This window comes from Saccopteryx bilineata, chromosome 6 (assembly GCF_036850765.1).
Source record: "Saccopteryx bilineata isolate mSacBil1 chromosome 6, mSacBil1_pri_phased_curated, whole genome shotgun sequence".
In the NCBI taxonomy this organism is placed as follows: domain Eukaryota; kingdom Metazoa; phylum Chordata; class Mammalia; order Chiroptera; family Emballonuridae; genus Saccopteryx; species Saccopteryx bilineata.
The window spans coordinates 113,261,489-113,283,557 of NC_089495.1; the positions used below are offsets into that span (position 1 = coordinate 113,261,489).

The following is a 22,069-nucleotide window of genomic DNA, read 5'->3' on the forward strand; positions in this document are numbered from 1 at the left end:
CAAAGGTATTCATTCCACCAAGACAGGATAAATGGAAGACACGTTATATTTTTTTAAAAGAAAGATCTTGAAATAAACCCAACAATATAATCTACAAATCTTAAAGGCATATATTCTTTCTATATTATTTCTAGGCTTTTTCTTATTTAATTTGAAAGGTCTATCATTTAATATAATTTACAAGTTTAAAATGGAAGGAAGTATATGTTTTTTAGCAATAACAATTTCATAGACTTCAGTGTTTAGCATACTGCTCATTTAATTATCTCAGGATGATGAAATGACTCGTAGCTGGTGAAGACAGGAATTCAACCCGGTTTTTATTTTTCCAGGAATTTGAACAGATGAAAATATTTTAAAAATAATTTTATCTTTTTTTTTTTTTTATAGTAAAAGCTGTGGGGAAAATTTTTGTAACTCCTGGAATTCCATCTTTCACCTTTTCTGTTATTCTACTTGTTACCATTAGGTGGGGCTAATTGGCCATATCAGAAACAAAGGAAGCAAAAAGAAATCTGGACTATAAAGATACTAGGACATCTGAAAAAATATTTTTCACATCAAGTTTGAATTTTCTATATTTAAAATCTTGGGTTAGTAAGATATACTTGATCTTTTAGCATCTTATCAAGTGTACATCTGCACCTTGTATATTTATTGTAAAAAATATCTGTTAGTACTGCTTAATCATTTTTTAGGCTCATAATATTGTTTAGAATTCATTGAGAGCTATTGACTCCTTTCCCAGAAAGACTTGCATATGCTTCCACATGACGTCTGTCATATGCCCAGGTCCAGATGCCTGTCCAGTTTTCTAGTAAAAATAACTGAAAATTCATCTCTTGTCCTCCAGTGGAACTGAACTATAGTTTACATTCACATTCCATCTAAACATTTGTGGTGCCCCTTCAGTTGTACATGTGCTTTCAGAAGACTGTGTGTCCTAAAGCTATGACTGTAAGATAAACTCTGCTAGATGCGCCAACACCATCCCCATGATCATTGGTGGTGGCTGGTATCTGGACAGTGAGGGCAAGAAGATGTGCTGCTGCCTTAGGGGCTCCAGTCTGGGTCTCACCATTCCACTGCAGGCATTTCTAAATATTTAAGTACATGCAACATCAGAACTTCTAAATGTTCCCCTCCTGGATGTCCTCTACCCTCTTGTGAAGAATTGCGATCATTCCTTTCCTTCGCCTCACCTTTTAAGTCTGATCTTTTCAGGCAGTATATTTTCTCATCTACCTTTCAGATACTTAATTTTTTAATCTAAAAATACTTTCAAGCATTGTATTGACTGAATTCAACTAGATTATCTAAACCAAGAGACTTTGGGAGGATAGGGTAAGATTCTGTACTTTCTAATGTTATTAATTTCAAATAGACATAAAATAGAACTCTAGAAGTTACACATAAAATAGAACTCTAGAAGTTGAGTCTTGAAGCATGGAAGCATTGTACACCATAAGAATACTCTTTTTGTTGGGATATTAAATGTCTATCAAAAGTAGAATTAATATGTTACTTATAGTATGTTATACATTTAGGACATAAATAATATATTTAATAATCCTTTAATTATTTAATATATTCAGTATCTTATTAAATTGAAATTTTAATATTAATATTGATCTGTCATCATTTTAGATTGTCTATTCAATTCATTGTGAAGTATTGCTTTAAATAACTTTCACCCCCTCCCCCCAAATAGCGGAAAAGAGCAGTGGACCTGAATGTTAAAATCTTGGATTTGAGTAGTACATTTCTTATGGGAGCCAACTTTCCCAACAAGATTGAGAAGCATCTCTTACCAGAACACATTCACCAGAACTTCGTCCTTGCTGGTGATCATGTGATAGTTGATGGTCTACATGCGGAAGCGCCGGATGACTTGGTATGTGTGTTCCGTTCTCTTTATGATTCTGGGCCCATCGCTGTGCCGCTACTGTTTTAACCCAAGTTCAGCGATAATGTATCATACCGTTAAAAATAATTCAGTGTTGCTAACCCCGAAACATTTAACTTTGGGATTATTAATTCCATAAATGCTTTGAATGATAAAAATTGTTTAATTATTTATGTGTTATGAAGAAGTCATTTTTAAAGCATGATCAAATAATAGCAATGATTGACATTCTAGACTATTCAGATTTTTAATATGTATTAGTTTTCACTTCACCTGGTTAAAGGTGCTTTATGGCATGTGCATTCAATACAATTTTGTCTGACCATAACCAATGACAGAGAACTCTAGTCAAGTATATTGTTGTATCTCTTACCAGTTTATGAGTCTAAAAGCTTGATTCACCTGTGCAAACCATTATTTTATTTTATAGCTCTGACCACCTGAAGAATGAAATAGTGAGAGTTAGCCTATGTAATTATTGCATAGGACTTTGTATTATGATATTTATGTCTTTTATCTTCTGCTATTTAAATATAGGTGCGAGAAGCTGCTTATAAAATTTTTCTTTATCCCAATCCTGGTCAGTTGAGATGTTTAGAAGAACTGCTTAGCAGCAGAGATATTCTGGCAAAGTTAGTAGGGTATTCTACATATTCACACAGAGCTCTTCAAGGAACAATAGCTAAAAATCCAGGTAAGCCTATTTATCCAACTTTTAAGGACAAAATATAATTTTAATGGAATTGAACTTCTTAAAAATTTTTTTGAATTTATTTTTGATTATACCATATTATATTAGTTTCAGGTGTACAACATAATGATTCAACATTTATATACCTTATAAAGTGATCACTACAATAAGTCTAGTAACCATCTCTGTCACCATACTTAGTTATTTCCCATGACTTAGTTTCTAACTGGAAGTTTGTGCTTCTTTATTCCCTTCGCCTTTTCTGGCAAGCATCAGTTCTTTCTCTGCAACTATGAGTTTGTTTTTGTTTTGTTCGTTTTTTTAGATTCTACATATAAGTAAAATCACATAGTATTGATTTTATTTCAGTTCATGTAATAATCTTTGGGTGCATCCATGTTGTCTCAAATGGCAAGATTTCATTCTTTTTCATAAGCTGGGTTGTATTCTGTTATCTATGTGAACCACAGCTTTTTTTTTTCTATCCATTCATCTATTGATGGATACGTAGGTTGCTTCCATATCTTGACTATTGTAAGCAATGCTGCTGTGATCATAGGGATACATATATTTTTTGAATTACAGCTTTGGTTTTCTTGAGTGATTTACCCAGGAGTTGAATTGCTGGGTCATATGGTAGTTATATTTTTAAGTTTTTGAGGAATACCCATACTGTTTTCCATTCTGGCTGCACCAGTTTACAGTCCCCACCACAGTGAATAAGGGTTCCTTTTTGCCACATCCTCACCAACACTTATTACTTGTCTTTTTGATAATAGCCATTCTGATAGGTGTGAGGTGGTAGGTATCTCATTGTGGTTTTAATTTTTATTCCCCTGATGATTAGTAATGCTGAGCATCTTTTCATGTATCTGTTTCTATCTGTATGTCATCTTTGGACAAATGTCTTTTAAGGTCCTCTGCCCATTTTCTTATTGGATTTTATTTTGTGATGTTGAGTTTTATATATAAGGTCTACCGGAAAGTTCTGTCCGTTTTTGGAATAAAACAAAATACAAATTTTTCTTACCGTCAATAAACTTTATTAAATAATATAATTGCCATTATTATTAATGATTTCTTGCCAGCGTGAGGGCAATTTGTATATCCCATTTTTTTTTTTTTCTTTTTTGTATTTCTCTGAAGCTGGAAACGGGGAGAGACAGTCAAACAGACTCCTGCATGCGCCCGACCGGGATCCACCCGGCACGCCCACCAGGGGACGACGCTCTACCCCTCTAGGGCGTCACTCTGTCGCGACCAGAGCCACTCTAGCGCCTGGGGCAGAGGCCACAGAGCCATCCCCAGCGCCCGGGCCATCTTTGCTCCAGTGGAGCCTCGGCTGCGGGAGGGGAAGAGAGAGACAGAGAGGAAGGAGAGGGGGAGGGATGGAGAAGCAGATGGGTGCTTCTCCTGTGTGCCTTGGCCAGGAATCGAACTCGGGACTTCCGCACGCCAGGCCGACGCTCTACCACTGAGCCAACCGGCCAGGGCTGTATATCCCATTTTTGAAAAATGTTTTATCTTTTGATGCGAAAAATTGAACCAGTGCTTGTTTGATATCTTCTTCATTTTTGAAATTTTTGCCCTTCAAAAAATTTTATAAGGACAAAAACAAGTGATAGTCGGAGGGTGCTAAGTCCGGGGAATATGGTAGATGCGACAGACATGCTTCTGTAGCATTTCTTCCTTGTTGAAATTCGTAAAAATTACAGTGGCATAAATGAACTTTATCAGTAACCATGGGTACACTATCGCTTCACACATAAGACTAACGTGAATCAACTTTGTTTTAGTTAATTTGCTACATCAGTATGTATACATTAAGTGATAAAAATAGAGGCACATATGCGCCAAATAAACGTGCTTACGTGTCAAAACTTGTGATAGAAACGGACAGAACTTTCTGATAGACCTTACACACACACACACACACACACACACACACACACACTATATCGTTAGCAAATACCTTCTCCCATTCTGTAGGTTGCCTATTCATGTTATTGATGGTTTCCTTCACTTTGCAAAAACTTTTGAGTTTGATGAAGTTTAATTTGCTTATTTTTATGCTTTTGTTTCCTTTCCCTGAGTGAGCATATTCAAAAAGATTATGCTAAGACTGATCTCATAGAGTTTACTGCCTTTGTTTTCTTCTAGTAGGTTTACAGTTTCAAGTCTTATATTTAATTCTTTAATTTATTTTGAGTTTATTTTTGTATATAATGTAAGGAAGTAGTATACTTTTATTTTCTTTACTGATATCTGTATAGGTTTCCCAAAGCATATATTAAAGAAACTTTCTTTAACCCATTATATATTCTTGCCTCTTTGTCATTGATTAATTGACCACATATAAGTGTGTTTTTAATTCTGGGCTCTCTATTCTGTTCCATTGATTATGTGTCTATTTCTGTGCCTGTACCATACTGTTTTGATTACTACAGCTTCGTAGTATAGTTTGAAATCAGGAAGCATAATACCTCTAACATTATTCTTCTTTCTCAAGATTTCTTTGGCTATTCAAGGTCTTTTTTGTGGATCCATATAAATTTTAAGATTATTTGATCTAGTTCTGTGAAAAAATGCCATAGGTATTTTGATAGGGATTGTGTTGAATCTGTAGATTGCTTTGGGAAATATGGACATTTTAAGATATTAATACTTGTAGTCCATGAGCATGGTACATCCTCCCCATTTATTGTGTATTCAAGTTTTTCATCAATGTTTTATAGTTTTTAGAGTAGAGGTCTTTTACTTTTTTGGAAAAATTTATTCCTAGGTATTCTTTTTACAATTGCAAATGGGATTAAATTTTTTTTTTTTTTTTTGTATTTTTTCTGAAGCTGGAAATGGGGAGAGACAGTCAGACAGACTCCCGCATGTGCCCGACCGGGATCCACCCAGCACGCCCACCAGGGGCGACGCTCTGCCGTGACCAGAGCCACTCTAGCACCTGGGGCAGAGGCCAAGAAGCCATCCCCAGCGCCCGGGCCATCTTTGCTCCAATGGAGCCTCGGCTGCGGGAGGGGAAGAGAGAGACAGAGAGGAAGGAGGGGGGGTAGAGAAGCAAATGGGCGCTTCTCCTATGTGCCCTGGCTGGAAATCGAACCCGGGTCCCCTGCATGCCAGGCCGACGCTCTACCGCTGAGCTAACCGGCCAGGGCCAAAATTTTTTTTTTTTTTATACCGTTGGATACAGCATATTATTTATGTAGAGAAATACAACAGATTTCTGAATATTATTTTTTTATTCTGAAACTTTTCTGAATTTATTTGTTAGTTCTAATAGTTTTTTTGGGGTGGAATCTTTAGGGTTTTCTATATATAGCTATAGTATAATATCCACTGTAAGTGGTGTAAGTTTTACTTCTTCCTTTCTAATTTGGAATATACTTCATTTTGAATGTATTTTTTGTTTCTTCATTTGACTGTCTCTCTGTGTTTGTGTCTATGACTTAGGTGGAACAGCAGCCTCTCCCTATTTTGCTGGAGCCTCCCTTCTGTAGAATGTATATGCCTGATATTTTGGGCAGGCCAGCAGGAGCTGGACCTGGAGTGGGCATGGGCTGTCGAGGGTCTGGGGCCAGCTGCACATGGGCACCTTGGCAGGCTGGTTGAAGGTCAAGTCCCTGGGGCAAGCCTCAGCAAGGGCCCTTTGGTAGCCTGGCTAGAGCTATAGTTAAAGTGGATTCAGGACAAGGGTAGCCTTGGAGACAAGCCATGCTGGGACCTAGATCTGTAGCTAAAGTAGGCATGGCCTGATAGAAGTCCTGGAAGTAAGCTACCCAGGCCAGAAATGTAGATTGAGTGGTAGAGAGCTGTGGAACATCCCCAGGACAAGTCTCAGATCTGATATGGCCTGGTATGTGCTGTGATAGTCCTGGCCAGCTGGCTAGCCCGAGTAGATCATGCTGTTATGTAATCAAGGGGGAGGCAGGGAGCCACCAGTGGTACTCTTCAGTGCCTTTGACACCAGAGAGAGTTCCCACAGGTACCCTCCTGTTCGGCAGAGACTCTAGGATTAGTAAATATATAGATTTCCTTCCGTTTTTTCAGTGTGCCCCAGGGCTGGCAAGGCTGTGAGCAGGCCCCTCAGTGATCCTCCCTGCTGCAAGCTGGTGAGTGTTGGGGTTTCCACAGTACGCTGTCTCCATCGCTTCACACATTTCCATGTGGTATCTCTCTTGTTTGTTGTGCCGAAGTTGTTCAGTCAGCCCTCATTCTTCTTTAGAGGGGATTTCTCTGTCTGTAGATGTGAATTTGTTGTGTTTCTGGGAGGAGGAGAGTTCAGGCTCTTCCTATGCAGTCATCTTGAACCACAAATCTCAATTTCTGGCTTTAAATATATACTGCTCACAAAACTTAGGGGACATTTTATCACTTCTTATGAAGCTATAAAATATCCCCTAATTTTTATGAGCCGTATAGCTATAAATTAGTGTTGTATATTTAGAGACCCATTTATTGAGATTTTTCTATATCTTCAGACAGTAACAACTTTCAAAGACCTAATAATTATGAACATATTCATTTCATCCAAGATATGGATGGCATTTTATTTCATACATGTTAAGAGTAAATCATACTTACATTTGCAGTGATACCAATTTAAATTATTTTCATTTTAACTTAAGTTTCACTTTAACTACTTTCTGTGCTCCATCTACCCAATTGGTTAGAGTTAGTGTGAGAGAGGATGAAAGACCGATATTTCTGCTGAACTCAGGGTTAAATGTAGACTAGGTCCAATAGGAACGTGTGGTCCTGTTAACATCCTTTCCTGAGAAGAGTGCTGCTTGAGAAGGTTTGTTCTAAGCAGGAGGAAAGCGTCTTTCCTTGGGCTTGCAGTAAACTTGCTCTATACTCCATTGAGCTATTTGATTTACAATGTATAAGAGAAAATGTTATACCATAAGATTTTTCAAAGGCATTTATTTAAATTACAGTTACAGTTGAGATGGAGTCAGTTTAAGGGTGGTTACCATGGTAGTTCATATGCAAGATATGCTTTGGAAGTTGAATCTACAAGACTTGGTGATGGGATGGGAGGGAGGAGGAGACAGTGTGATGGACCTATGGTTTCCAGTTGTGCACCTGGGTAGACATGCCATTCATGGAGGGAGGGAACACTGGAAGCAAATTGTATGAGTGAAGGTCACCTCCTTATTCTGTCTTGTCTTTATCTTTCCTGTGTCTCCCTTCTTTCTCTAATACACTCATATCTTCTTCAGAGTTCTCTTAGATGTACCCATTCTTATTTCTCCCTCTATAAAGGCCATTTTTCTTCATCTGTCAAGGCTGTCTGTTAAGCCTAGGTGCGTTGCGCTCTTCTTATGCTCATGTTATTTCCTGTATGGGACAGCTCCTACTTCCCAAGCTGTTAACATCCTGTCTAAGTCTTTCGGTATTCAGCTCAAAACCTACCTCTTTCTTGAAGCCTGTTGAATTTTTTCATTTCCTTTGGTCTCCTTTGTCCCTGAACCCTTAAAACATAATTTGTTGTACATAATTTAGCTCCAAAGTAGATATTATGTAATTCTGTATTTAGTCGCTGTTGTCACCAGATTGTTATAATAATATATGATTCTTATACTATGTTCTATTATTTATATATAGTTACAATATTATTCAGTGCTTATTATAGGCTGTTATTTCATTTACTATATCTAAAGCCTTGTAGAATAGGGGTTTGGGTCCATTTCACAGATATGGAATCCAGGGTTTGGTTATGTTGCTAAAACGTGGCAGAGCTGAAAGCTAACTCCATATTCCAAATGCACACAGACTCTTCTGTAGGCTGCTTGAGACCTCATACCTGACTTTGCATCAGCTACATTCCCTATTTTCATCTATTGATACAACATATATCTCCTGAGTTTTTACTATATGTTGGATATTATTCTGGGCATAATAATAAATTAGTATGGAAAACAGATGGAAGTTCCTGCTCTTGTACATTTTATATTCTTGTAAGGGAATGAATATGTTATGTTATTAGTTAATACAAATTGTGGATAAAATTGAGCAAGGAAGGTGCACATGTAGGGGAGGTGTTGACATTTTAAACAGTTATCAGGAAACTTTTTGCTGACAACCAGACATGTGAGCACAGACATGAAGGAGGTGCAGGGAAAAGTCTGTGGCTTTCTAGGAGAAGAAGGATCCATATGAAAAGTTTCAAGGCGAATAGTGCCTGACATGTTTAAGGAACAGTGAAGAAGGCAAAGTGGCTGAAGCGGATGAGTGAGGGGCAGTGGGAAGAGGTGAAAGCAGGCAGGCCCAACACGGGCTCTATGAAGTAGGGCTTTTCATTGAGTGAGATGGGAGGTCCTTGGAGGGTTTTGAGCAGACAAGTAAGTTAATCTCACTTAAAATTTAATGGTAAGTCATGTACTGCTGATGTCAAAATAGACTGCAGACAGGCAAGGGTGGAAGAGAGACCATGTAGAAGCTATTTTGCATTAATCAAGAGGAGGAAGGTGCCAGCTTGACCAAAGAGATGGTGGCATGGGGGTGCTAAGTTTAGGTGGTCAGATTCTGGATCTACAGTATTTTGAAGGGAGAGTTACGATTTTTGACCTGAGCAACTAGAAAAAACAGTGAATTATTGTTAACTAAAATGGTACCAAAGCTCGGTTTGGTACAAGTCAAGTTTGAGATGCCAGTTGGTATTCAAGTGGCAGTATTGAGTAGGCACTTGGATATACAACTGTAGATTTGAGGAGAGAGGTCTGAGATGAAGACATACATTTGGGGCTTTATTTAAAGTTATGAGACTGTATGGCAGTGGTTCTCAAAGAGCGCCAGGGCGCACTGGTGCACCCTAGAAGATTTCCAGGTGCGACCTATGGTATGCCCGAGAAATATGTGCCTGTTGGGGACCAATAAATCAACAGGGCTTTTGGAGTTTAGAATTTGGGGGGACAGAGATGTGGGGACTTGGCTGTAGGCTAACAGTCTGCACAATCCCCCACCTCACTTGCCTGATTAGGTTGCAAAAGGCTGTTAAGCTGTGCTGCTGGATTGGAACATTTTACTACAATTTTCAACATCTATTTATGTGAATTAGGATTTTCTACCCTCAACACAATTAAAGAAAGGAATTCTTCAGTGTATTGACAAGGAAATGAGAGTTTGCTTTTCAAATATATGCCCAAACATTGAAGAAATCGCTAGGACACATTAGGCTCATGTTTCTCATAAACACAAGAATGAAAAAACATTCGCACCAGGACCTGCCGAATTTACTAAATCTTACTAAGAATGTATCCATATACATAAAAATAACATTTTTTAATTTTTAACCACTCTTTTCTACAAATTCTAAAAAGCATAAGTCAAAAAATGTAACATAAAAGGGTTTTTAATGTCAGAATAAATTTAATTTTGTTGTATTTATTTCATTTAATTACCATAAAAGCATGCTTGGACTTTATTTTTTTTCTTTAATATTTGACTTAATTATTATAACATATTTCTCAGAAATTTGTATGTAGTGTGCCTGCAATTACTAGTAGGATTTTAAATGTGCCCTGAATTCAAAAAGTTTGAGAACTACCGCTGTATGAGATTGCCAAAGGAGTGAGCACATTTAAAGAACAGAATTCCATGAACTGAGGTCTGGAGCCCTCCAAGCCTCAGAGGTTAGGATATGAAGGGGCCACTAAGAAGGAGCAGTCAAGGCCCTGGCCGGTTGGCTCAGCGGTAGAGCATCGGCCTAGCGTGCGGAGGACCCGGGTTTGATTCCCGGCCAGGGCACATAGGAGAAGCGCCCATTTGCTTCTCCACCCCTCCGCCGCGCTTTCCTCTCTGTCTCTCTCTTCCCCTCCTGCAGCCAAGGCTCCATTGGAGCAAAGATGGCCCGGGCGCTGGGCATGGCTCTGTGGCCTCTGCCTCAGGCGCTAGAGTGGCTCTGGTCGCAATATGGCGACGCCGAGGATGGGCAGAGCACCCCCCCCTGGGGGGCAGAGCACCGCCCCTGGTGGGCGTGCCGGGTGGATCCCGGTCGGGCGCATGCGGGAGTCTGTCTGACTGTCTCTCCCTGTTTCCAGCTTCAGAAAAAAAAAAAAATGAAGAAAAAAAAAAAAAAAAAAAAAAAAAAAAGAAGGAGCAGTCAAGAGAAAAATGAACACAGGTGTGGTCCTAGAAGCCAAAGGAAAGCAGTGTCTTAAGGAGAAGAATGATCAGCTGACTCAAATGCTGAGGGCAGGTCAAAGTTGATGAACCCTGGGGATTGACCTTCGGTTTGAGTGATGTGTGTTGGAGGGCACTGAACCTGCCACAAAAAATGCCGGTTATCATTACCAGCTAGTTACCAACATGAACTAAGAGTGGTTAGTGTGATAACATGGTATGTTTGGAGTTAAGTGGTTGTATACAAAGTCATGTAGGATGTGACCTGTGTCCTTCAAGAATTTAAAATTTAGTTGGAGAGCCAGATACACACATAAAAAGATAAATAATAATCCAGGTCAGTGTCTTTTCTTACACATATGAATAGATAGAAACACTTTGAAATTAAATTTTTTTTCTTTAGACTTCCATTAACTTTTTATTTTGGGGTATAAGCTAAGGCTTTGGATTATTACTGTGTCAGTTGAATTTGTATTTCTGATAAACTCATTATTATTATCTAGAAATATTTATTATATGTTTAGTTTAGTGAGCAACCCTGTTTCCCCTTTGAGAATCATCACTCTGAAGGCATTGTAGTGTATAAAAATGGTTAGCACATTATAATTTTAACATGTATATTTATTTTTTTATATAAAGATATTTTCTTTTGGATTTTATTTTTAGAGACTGTCATGGAATTCCTTGAAAAACTATCTGACAAACTTTCGGAAAGGTTAGTTTTTATTGTACTATGTAGAAAATGTGTCACTTGTTTTTTTTTATGAATTTTTAAAAGATAATTATTTTTTTATTAAATTTTAAAATTTATTGCGTTAACATGAATTCAAGTATCCCACTCAATATAACACCCTCACCCCCTCAACAATGTGCCTCCCATTATACCCCCTTTACCCCCTCCCCTGACTCCCTCCCACGCTTCCCTCTGGGATTTACTAACCTATTATCTATCTCTGTGTTATGTATATATAATTTCACCAATTCCTTCATCTTCCCTTTGTGCATATTTTCTTTAAAGACTTTATTTGTAAAAAATTAGAAAGTGACCTGTTAAGAATGTAAGTGTGGGAATGTTGGGTTGGACCAGTGGACTATTGAACAAGAAATTAAATGAACTATAAGATATACTTTAAAGCAGTGGTCCCTAACCCCCGGGCCATGGACCGCTACTGGTCTATGGGCCATTTGGTACCGGTCCGCAGAGAAAGAATAAATAACTTACATTATTTCCATTTTTATTTATATTTAAGTCTGAATGATGTTTTATTTTTAAAAAATGACCAGATTCCCTCTGTTACAACTGTCTAAGACTCACTCTTGATGCTTGTCTCGGTCACGTGATACATTTATCCATCCCACCCTAAAGGCTGGTCTGTGAAAATATTTTCTGACATTAAACTGGTCCGTGGCCCAAAAAAGGTTGGGGACCACTGCTTTAAAGCCACATAGTTGTCCTCCTCAGGTGACAATCTTGAAAACTTAGGTCATCCCCTCTGATTAATTACTTGTCTTTAAAAAATCATCATTGATATATAATTTAAAATTTTTCCAATTGTTTTTAAAATTATATATTTTAATTTGTACTATCAATTTATAACAAGTTCAGGAAATATTTTTCTTCTTTTGGCTTAAATATTGGCAGTCCACAATTGTGGTAAATTGATCTGTGTTTTGATTTTGTATATTTTTAGAATGCTATGCTACCTCATTTGTAATTTCAAGCTGAAGTTCTTTACTCTCTACAGTGTGTCCCTGTGTTATATTCATGCTTTCCCTTCTCCACATCGCCCAGTCTCTTGATCGTGTAATTTGTCCTTCACCAGCACTCTTCTAGCACTTGATTGAGGGGCAGTACTCCAGTAGGTGTCAGAGACCTAGAATGTCAGGAAGAAGCATGTCATGGTTTGTAAAAGAGGATCATGTTCCGGAAAAAGTCAAGAACCGTATGATTTCACTTATACGTGGGATATAAAACTGAAAACAGTAAATAAACAAACAAGACAAACTGACTAACGAAAACTCGTAGATACAGACAACAGTATGGTGATCACCAGAGAGAAAGGGCATATGGAGGAGGTAGAACAGGGTGCAGGGGTCAAATACATGGTGACAGAAGGAGATTTGATTTTGGGTGGTGAACATACAATGCAGGATACAGGTGATATATCATATAGAATTGTACATCTGAAACCCATATAATTTTATTAACCCCAATAAATTCAATAAAATGACACCCCAATAAATTTAATAAAAATGGGTCATGTTCTTTAATTTCTAATTATGCTGTGTAAAATTTTGTTTGCCTATTTTACTACATCAACATGTTAAATTTTAGCTTAAATTTCTATTTTCTGTTGTAACTCATGCCTGAGAACCCAGTCCTCTCTAATTTGGATTATATTTAAGAATTATAAACTTATTTTTTAACCTAGTGAACCACCGTGGCTTTCATATAATAAAGAGGAAGTGTTAATTATGCAGTTATTTAAGAATTTATTCTGCTTTGCTTTGTTAAGTGTTAATATTCTCTACTTGTATGTAACTTAGATTATATTTTAAGCAAATATCCTCAGAGTTTTACAGTTATATATAGAAGTTAATTCTCACAAAAACTTTGTATTCCACAAATATTAAGCATGCATTTGATTGTTGTTCAGCTGGTGTTTTCCTGTAGGGGAAAAATTATGAATTGTAATTTTAAATAAAATTATGTCAATATTCTCTTATAGAAAGTAATATATTTCTTTTTAAGATAAAGCAAAAAAGTAGTGATTTAAAGTTTGCAGTTTAATACTTTGTATGTTTCTGTTATTAATTTTTCTAAGCTTTTAGTACTTTCAAGACATCTGTCAAGATGCTTTTTTAAGGAAGAAATTGTAATTCACTGGTGTTTATATTCCTCTTCTAACACATGTAACATTGGGATTAATCCTGGTTTATATAGTGTTTGTACTACAAATTACTTCTAATTTTATTATGAATATTGGAAAGTAGCATAAGCAAACCAGTTTTTTTATAAATATAATTACTAAAATTTTGTCCTAACAATGACATACCTATTTTACAGAACTATAAAAGATTTTGAGATGATGCAAAGGATGAAAAGAAAACTAAATCCTCAATATTCTGTAAGTAACTATGTTGGAACATTTTTATTATAAAATAAACAGTCTATTACCTGAGGTCATTATCTTTTGACTAGCAGTTTCTTATGATATTTTGAAGGTGTCTGTCATTTTGTTTCTGATTCTTGCTTTTGGTGAAGAAAGGCATTGAAATATTTGATCTAGATATTTGAGTCTGACGTTCCCAGAAATCCATGTATCTTTGTTGGTTAGTTGACATAATATATATGTGTACACATTCACACACACATAAATACAGTGGTACCTTGAGATACAAATTTAATTTGTCTGTAACTGAGCTTGTAAGTCAGTCAACTCGTATATCAAACTGCCGATACTGGACCCATGCACCAATGCGCCAACTAGCAGCAGCTTCCCGAATCACACCTTGTATTTCAGAATTTCGCTCGGATCTCAAACAAAAATATGGACTGGGTTGCAGTTCGTATCTAAAAAAATTCACATGTTTGTTCGTATCTCAAGGTACCACTGTATATATACTATTAACCCTGCTTGTTAATAATACACACTGTACAAAGGCTGCTTCCATTCTGTAGAGTTGGCTTCTCTGATTGAAGCAGCTTTAAGGAGCCTCGGTGTAGGCTTCATCTGGTAGGTGACAATTTTAACCATCAGTGTTAATGTTGTAGTTTACTCATTTGTTTGCTAACTTAAGGAACTCAACTAAATAAACTGATATGACAAAGTATACCTGTCCTGAAAGTACTTGTCTTCTCTTTCTGTGTGTGTGTGTGACAGAGACAGAGAGAGAGACAGATAGGGACAGACAGGAAAGAGAGAGATGAGAAGCATCAATTCTTCATTGCAGCTCCTTAGTCTCTTTAGTTGTTCATTGATTGCTTTCTCATATGTGCCTTGACCAGGGGGCTACAGCAGAGCAAGTGACCCCTTGCTCAAGCCAGTGACCTTGGGCTTCAAGCCAGCAACCTTTGGGCTCAAGCCAGTGACCATGGGGTCATATCTATGATCCCACGCTCAAGCCAGTGACCCCGTGCTCAAGCTGGTGAGCCCGCGCTCAAGCAAGTGACCTCTGGGTTTCGAACCTGGGTCCTTGGTGTCCCAGTTTGATACTCTATTTACTGTGCCACTGCCTGGTCAGGTCTGAAAGTACTTGTTTTCAATCATAGATCAAATTATCATATGATCTCCTAGTCCAAACTAATGTGTCCTATGGCCAGAATGCTGGCCAGGTGACTAGTGTGCCCTGAGAGTGTTGGGATTTCAGGAGTTAGGTCTCTGATTCCCGTGTGGTTTGAAGGCGCTATGAGATTTCTGAGGTGTCTATGCCATCCTTGTGTAGCTTCCCAAGTGCAACAATTAAGAAATAGACCAATCCTATCAAATTTACTTATTTCTAGAGTAGCGTGTCAGTTTTTAAATTTATATAGGAACTGTATCTAGCAAAGCAATACTTTTGCCTGTTAGCCAAGTCTACTTAGGAAACTAGATAATGGGTCAGAATTTACTTGCATGAATATAGAAAAAGGAAAAGTCAATGTGTTCCAAAAGCTAATTTATTAAAAGCTAATATGACTTGAAACTATCCTCTCTAGACATTGTAATATAACCACTGATGTTGATTTTTCAGCAAAGATCTATGAAATGCCCATCTTCTCACATGGTCCATGTTTTGGTGAATGGTCCCATCATTCATCCTGTTCTTTGAGCCTGAACCTGTACTAACTTTAGACCAATGATTCTCGAAATGTGTTCTCTGGACCAGAAGTGATAGCATTACCTGGGAACTCATTAGAAGTACAAACTCCATCCCCATATGAGACTCACTGAGCCTTGAGTCCTGCAGTTTGTGTTTCAATAAGCCCTCCTGATGATTTACCTCCCACGGCCTCATAATCAGTTGTCATGTCCTGTAGCTTCTACCTTCTTGAGAACTCGGTGTTCCTTCCTCCTCATTTGCACAGCCTTGGTTGAGACATCATTATTAATTCTCATCCAGGTTATGATTGTTGCCACATTGGTTTTGTAGCCTTTTGTCTGTCACTCCTCAAAGCTATCCTGGATTCTGAGTGCCTAGCAACATACCTAGCTCAGTGTTAGACACAAAGTAGTACTCAGCACCTATTTGAAATATAAAGGAATGAATGAATGAATAAACGAATGAATGAATGACTTGCCACCAAAGGAATTTTTCTAAAAAGCAAATCTGATCTTGTCACTCTCATTTTAAATTTTTTCAGTTGCTCCCAGTAATTTTTATGTTTATTTTCCTGTTCCTTAGTTTTTCCTACCAAGCCGTTGGTGATTTTGACTTGACCTGCTTCTTGAGCCTTATCTTCTGCCGCCCTTAACGGCCAAGTTTGTGTCCTTTGCTCTCCACTGATACCTGCATGATGCCCATGCACTGTTTTTACTTACTGTAGCTTTGTTTTCCCTTGCTTACCTTTCTTTTGTTCCTTAATTTAACTGTTCTGTATGTGCCAGCAACTATGGTAGTTAGCTTCCAGTAAGTCACAAGTACTGTACACAGAATGCCTTTCTCCCTTTCTCTTCTGGATTAAGTGTTCCTATTCTTCAATACTCAACTCAGGTTGGTCACCTTCAAACATTTCCTGAACTTTCACCGTGATTTAAATACCCCCGTTCCAGGCTCAGTGTCACATGGTACAGCATCAATAACAGGATATATCATTTGTTTCAATGCGCTCAGATTATTGACTCACCTTTTTACTGCCTGAGTATCATTGGACCCTTGGCACAGGGGACGTGTCTGGTTGTTTCTATTTGTTTTTTCTTTTATATCATTAGAGCCTGCATGCACTCTTGCATCTAACAGATAGTAAATGGATTTGTGGGAGGAATTGTGTGCTAGAAACTGAATACTCAGGGACTAGAGTACCAGGGATGCTGTCCCTGGCTTTCAGGAGCTTACAGGGAGGAAGAAAATAAACCTACAGGTTTCTAACATTGGTCTATGTCCATGATAGAAGTATGACCATGGAATAGGAGAAAATGTCTAAACCGAAATTTTGAATGATAGTGGTAATAAGGATAGAAGCCAATATTTATGGAGCTCTTACTCAATGTTTAATACATTGCTCACAAAAATTAGGGGATATTTTATCACTTCACATTCATTTTGAAATATCCCCTAATTTTTGTGAGCAGTATAGTTTTAAGTGCATTAAGCAGTCCTATTTGGGAGGTGCTTTTGACTCATTTCACAAATAGCTATTGAGTGAATATTGAGTATAGGCAGTGTTCAGGATGCCACCAGGATATAATAGGGAAAAATACAAACAAGGCACCTGCCCTCATGGAGCTTACATTCTAGGGAAAGAAAACATAGGAAACATGAAAAAATATGTACAAGCTGTGTCATATGGTGATAAAGGCTATAGGGAAAATAATGTAGAGAGAAGGGAAGGGAGCTTGCTCTGTTGAATGTGTTGGTCAGAAAAAGCACACTGGAACAGAAGCTTGGAGGAAGTGAGGAGTTCGCCATGGAGACAGCACAGGGAAGGGTATTCTGAGAGAGAACCAACAGTGCACAGGCTTGAGGAGGAGGCTGCTCTGTGTGACATGGAACCACAGGAGGCCAGAGTGGAGTGAAGGATGGAGAGAGTTGCAGGAGGTGGGCTCAGGATGCAGTCCAGGTGAAATCAGGTCACATAGTAGGAGAATGGGAAAGCATCAGTGAATAGAAATAACTTTTCCAGGTCTTACAACTAGAATGGATCAGGGACTTGAACCCAAGCAGTTTGGCATCACAGCCTCGTCTCTTACCCACTCTTTTTGTCACCTGGACAGTTTGTGGTGAGGACAATCCTTTAGGTATTCAAGATTTCTTTCTTTCAGTATTCTATACCAGTTGTCAAAAACAGCTGTTAATAAACATTTCTCTATGACATATTTTCTTTGCCAAGATTAGACTTAATTCTGCTTCAGTTACATTTTAAATTGTTGCTTTCATTTTTGGGATCCACCTTAAGCTTCTTGCTTAGGTTTAGAAAGAACCTAATCTTACCTTTGGTATACTAATCTTACCTGCAGTGTGTTTTATGAATTAATACCTGGGTTACATTTCGGGAGAAATTTCGACATGGCTTATTTATTCTGTTAGTGTTGACTTGTATTAGTTTACATTTTAGAATGGCGTTTGTTTATACTCTCCCCAAATTCTGTGATTATGCCTTATATCTTTCTACTCGTTGATTATAGGAGTTAAAAATAAAGAGGCAGGTATTTCTTGACAAGTTATGAATTTTCAGGGTGTTAAAAAACTTTTTGACATAATAACAGGTTTATACTTTGTAAACTAATTAAATTATTGATTAAAATTGTGAAATAGTCAGTAGCTTTCATAACAGTGAATTTTTTCATTGTAGGAATTAATGCCTTGGGACCCCCCTTACTACAGTGGTGTGATTCGTGCAGAAAAGTAAGTTTTTTGAGAGGGAAGAAAGATATTAATATTTAGTGAGCGCTTTGCACATTAGTTGTACAACTACTCTCCCCACTCCGTTGCCCACATTGCAGACTTGTGTTTTTCCAGGTCAGCCCTCTGCCTGCATGGTCAGCATCTGCCCACATTCTTTAATTTGGATTGCAGAGCTCTGCTCTCAATCATGGTATCATGCTTTATCCCTCCCCACAAGCCTATTCTATGGCTTACATCATTTCTTTGTTGAAGACTAAAATATCTCCCCATCGAATCTAGAGTCTGGCCCCTCTCCTCCAGTGTGTAGCTTCCAGGTTCTCTTTCTAGACTTAGCATTTTGGGCGCCGGGACTTGCTGTATCCTGTCTCTGGTTTAGGGTAGATGCCCAGCAAATATTTAATGAGCCAATGAAGAAATAATGAAGCATGGCGCTTTGTGATTTTCTTATGTTTTCTCATTTTTATTTGAACATATTGTCAGCACATTACTGGCACTGGGAGGATATAAATGAAGTAAAGACTGAGGGAACATAGGTTGACAGAAGAGGTCCTCTGGCATCTGTATTCTCCTGTGTTTATTATATTGTGGCAAAGTTGGTGATATTTTTCTCCTTAAAATTCCCTGCTTTTGTCATTTTTATATTTGCATGTAAACCCAAGAAATAATAGAGTTTTGTTCAAAGTGAACACATTTAAACATGTTTATGTCCCAAGCAACTTTATATGCATAACAGGAATTTTAAAAAACTCTTAGAATCATACCTTTTAACAAATCATTAGCATTTTCCCTGTACAGTTAATTTTTGAGATCTGCAGTTTAACTAAGAGAGTTAAGATTGATTCAGGTAATGGAAAAAATAGAAGTTTTGTGCCTTCATATTCATTAAAGCATGATAGCATGTATCATGATAAAAATATATTTATTTGATTGGCATTAAACTTTTAAAGCTTTTTGTTACTATGTATTATTGAAGTATCAAGTACTAAGTATCTTACTAAAATTAGACTTTATTTTAATGATTTCCTTTAGCATTTGTCATAAAACAGAAAACAGTAACTTTCTATGTTCTTTTAGGTACCAGCAGGAAGAGGTGCTTTAAACTAGTTACTGTGTTGAAAAGCCAACCCACTTAATCTTTATTTTTCCCCTCCTTAGCTTCTTCATTACATCTCTGTTCCCCAAATCCATCTTAGTTACGCAGCGTAATTGTCTCATAAGCAGTACTAATACTTTGTCAACTACTAATCTTTATGCATGTAGCTCAGATTCAGCATCAATCATCTTTTCTATGAGAGCATGTAAACTTATTCAAAACCTGTCATAATTTGATCTTGATAAACATTTAGTGCTTAGCAAATGTTATACCTTAGCATAAGGTATTATCTCACTAATTTTTTTTTGGCTGCAGAACTTTAAACCTTGCTCCCTATAGTTGCATAAAAATATAATTTCTTTTAAAGTTCCTCTAAAGAAAGATTTGACTTGGTTGATTGGCCTGTTAAGATGAAGGATTACTAAAATTATTTCCTTACTGCTTTCCATACTTATATATTTTGTTTGATTTTTGACATTGTAAAGTAATATGTTTAATGTATTTGTTTCTTATTTGCTATTGTGATTTTTAAGTAGTATTTCTCCATATCATGTCCCCTACCCCTTATCATTTTAATTAATGCTGCGGCCTTAATTTTAAGTGATATTTTTGTCATCTAACTATATTCTGTAAATATAGCATGGCCAAATGGTGATTATATGGAAATTACCTGTGAATACTGAAAAATTTAGGAAGATATACTCAATTGGAATTTAAAGGATATGAATTAATCATGGGTATGGAATCCCTGTGAAGTTTGATAGTGACCATAAACAAAGGCTATTGAATAAAGGGTGGTAACTCTCTCTTCTCCATTTCTACCAAAAATACAACACTGAAAAGTTTTTCTGTTGCTGCTGTAAAATCCTTGAGTCTCCAGTTAAGCTGGGAGTTCTCACCCATCTATACCAATCAGAGAGATGGGGTCTTACTGTTCAAGTCAGCCTCTGGGAGCATGGGAAGCATGGGAGCCCTTGAGACAATGAGTCAATGTATGTGGCCAAGGGCATGTTTTCTGGAGTCAGAGGAACCTGGGCAGATTCTAATGTCACCACTAAATGTAAATGAGCTATACATGATCTTTGGGAAATTATCCTCTCCAAGTCTCTTACCAACGTTACCTATAAAATAGAGATTATCGTTGTCTCTACTTCATAGGTCAGGATTAAATAAAATAATGCTTGTATTACTAGTACTAAAAGAACATTATTATATGGAGTTGGCCATCTGTGGACATTTTTCTAGAGAATGGTTCACTGTAAGTGTGCTTTTTAAGTGTTTTCAAAAATCTTTTTGAAGGAGGGGTTCTCTTTCAAAAGAAGCTTTTAAAGTTCTCCTTTAAAACTTCTCTAAGAAAACACTTGCTGAAAATGTGATGTATTATCTAGTTAGTTGTAGAATGCTCATCAGAAAAACTGTAGATGATATATATGGATACTGACTCTAGGAAGTTCATTCTGCCAGTGTTTCCCAGCATCACTGTGTCCAGGGGGGAGGAACTGATGGCTGGCCAGCAGGACAGCTCACTGTTGAACCTTTCCCTTTCCAAGGTTGTGGGGTCACTACTGCCTTCAAAATAAAATTGGAGTTGTCATGCATGGCCTTCTGGGATCTGATCACAACCCACAATTCTTTAACAATAAATGCATACACACCCACAGTTATTTGTTGGCAATAGCCTGCTCTTTCTGTTCTGTTCCACAAGTCTTCTTTCTCCACAATTTACCTAAGCCAAACTAAATTCTCTGTCCCTCACTCAGGTCTCCCTTTGTCTCAAAAGAGCCTGTATCTGGTGGCCACTCGGTTCCCTTTGTCCTCCTTCACTGGCTTATCTGTGAAATTTTGTCAAGAGTGCATGAAGCCTCTAGGTCTGTGCAGCTCCTGCCTCCACCACGCTTACAGCCTGTGTGCTACACAATTGACGTGATTATGTATTCTTTTTGTCATTCTGTTAAATGTGTCTTCTCAACCACATCTTCAAGCTCTTAAGAACAAAGTTGCTTGCAGTTAAAGATGGAATATACACATACACTTTGGGCTCTTAGTAGTGCTTGTGTCAACAAGAGGTTGGTGCTAATGACCCAGTGTCAACAGGAGTCCCCAATCTGGGATGAAGTAAAAGGAAGAAACTTTATTCAGGTGAACAGTTTGCAAACCTGGGAAACACAGCCTCCAAAAGTGCACTCCTCTCTTCCACCCCTACCCCTACCCTCCAGACAAAGAGGAAGCCTGCCTTCCCTGGTGTCTGATTGATCTGTTTTTATGGAAATGAAGAATGCAAATTTACACAGTTGGTTGGTCCATATAGCACTGTCCTAATTGATTGGAATTATGTGTCCTGATCGGTTGTTATAAGAGCAGTGGTCCCCAACCTTTTTTGGGCCACGGACCGGTTTAATGTCAGAAAATATTTTCCCGGACTGGTCTTTAGGGTGGGAAGATAAATGCAGAAAATAAAATTATGCGACCCGCGTAAAAACTGTGGTATTTTTAAATATAATTGTCGAACTTACGAGACAAGAGTCAAGAGTGAGTCTTAGATGAATGTAACAGAGGGAATATGGTCATTAAAAAAAATAAAACATCGTTCAGACTTAAATATAAATAAAACGGAAATAATGTAAGTTATTTATTCTTTCTCTGCGGACCGGTACCAAATGGCCCACGGACCGGTACCAGTCCGCGGCCCGGGGGTTGG

General features: G+C 37.7%; 1 protein-coding gene across 2 annotated transcripts in view; it reads left to right on the forward strand.

Annotated features, from left to right (window-relative positions):
- The window catches only part of MIPEP (mitochondrial intermediate peptidase), a 175,907-nt gene that overhangs the window by 17,495 nt on the left and 136,343 nt on the right, over nt 1–22,069 (forward strand). For both annotated transcript variants that reach the window (XM_066236844.1, XM_066236845.1), the window contains exons 6-10: nt 1,712–1,894; nt 2,444–2,600; nt 11,400–11,448; nt 13,801–13,861; nt 18,226–18,278. In XM_066236844.1, coding sequence (XP_066092941.1) covers nt 1,712–1,894; nt 2,444–2,600; nt 11,400–11,448; nt 13,801–13,861; nt 18,226–18,278 — 503 coding nt within the window. The remainder of the gene's footprint in view (nt 1–1,711; nt 1,895–2,443; nt 2,601–11,399; nt 11,449–13,800; nt 13,862–18,225; nt 18,279–22,069) is intronic.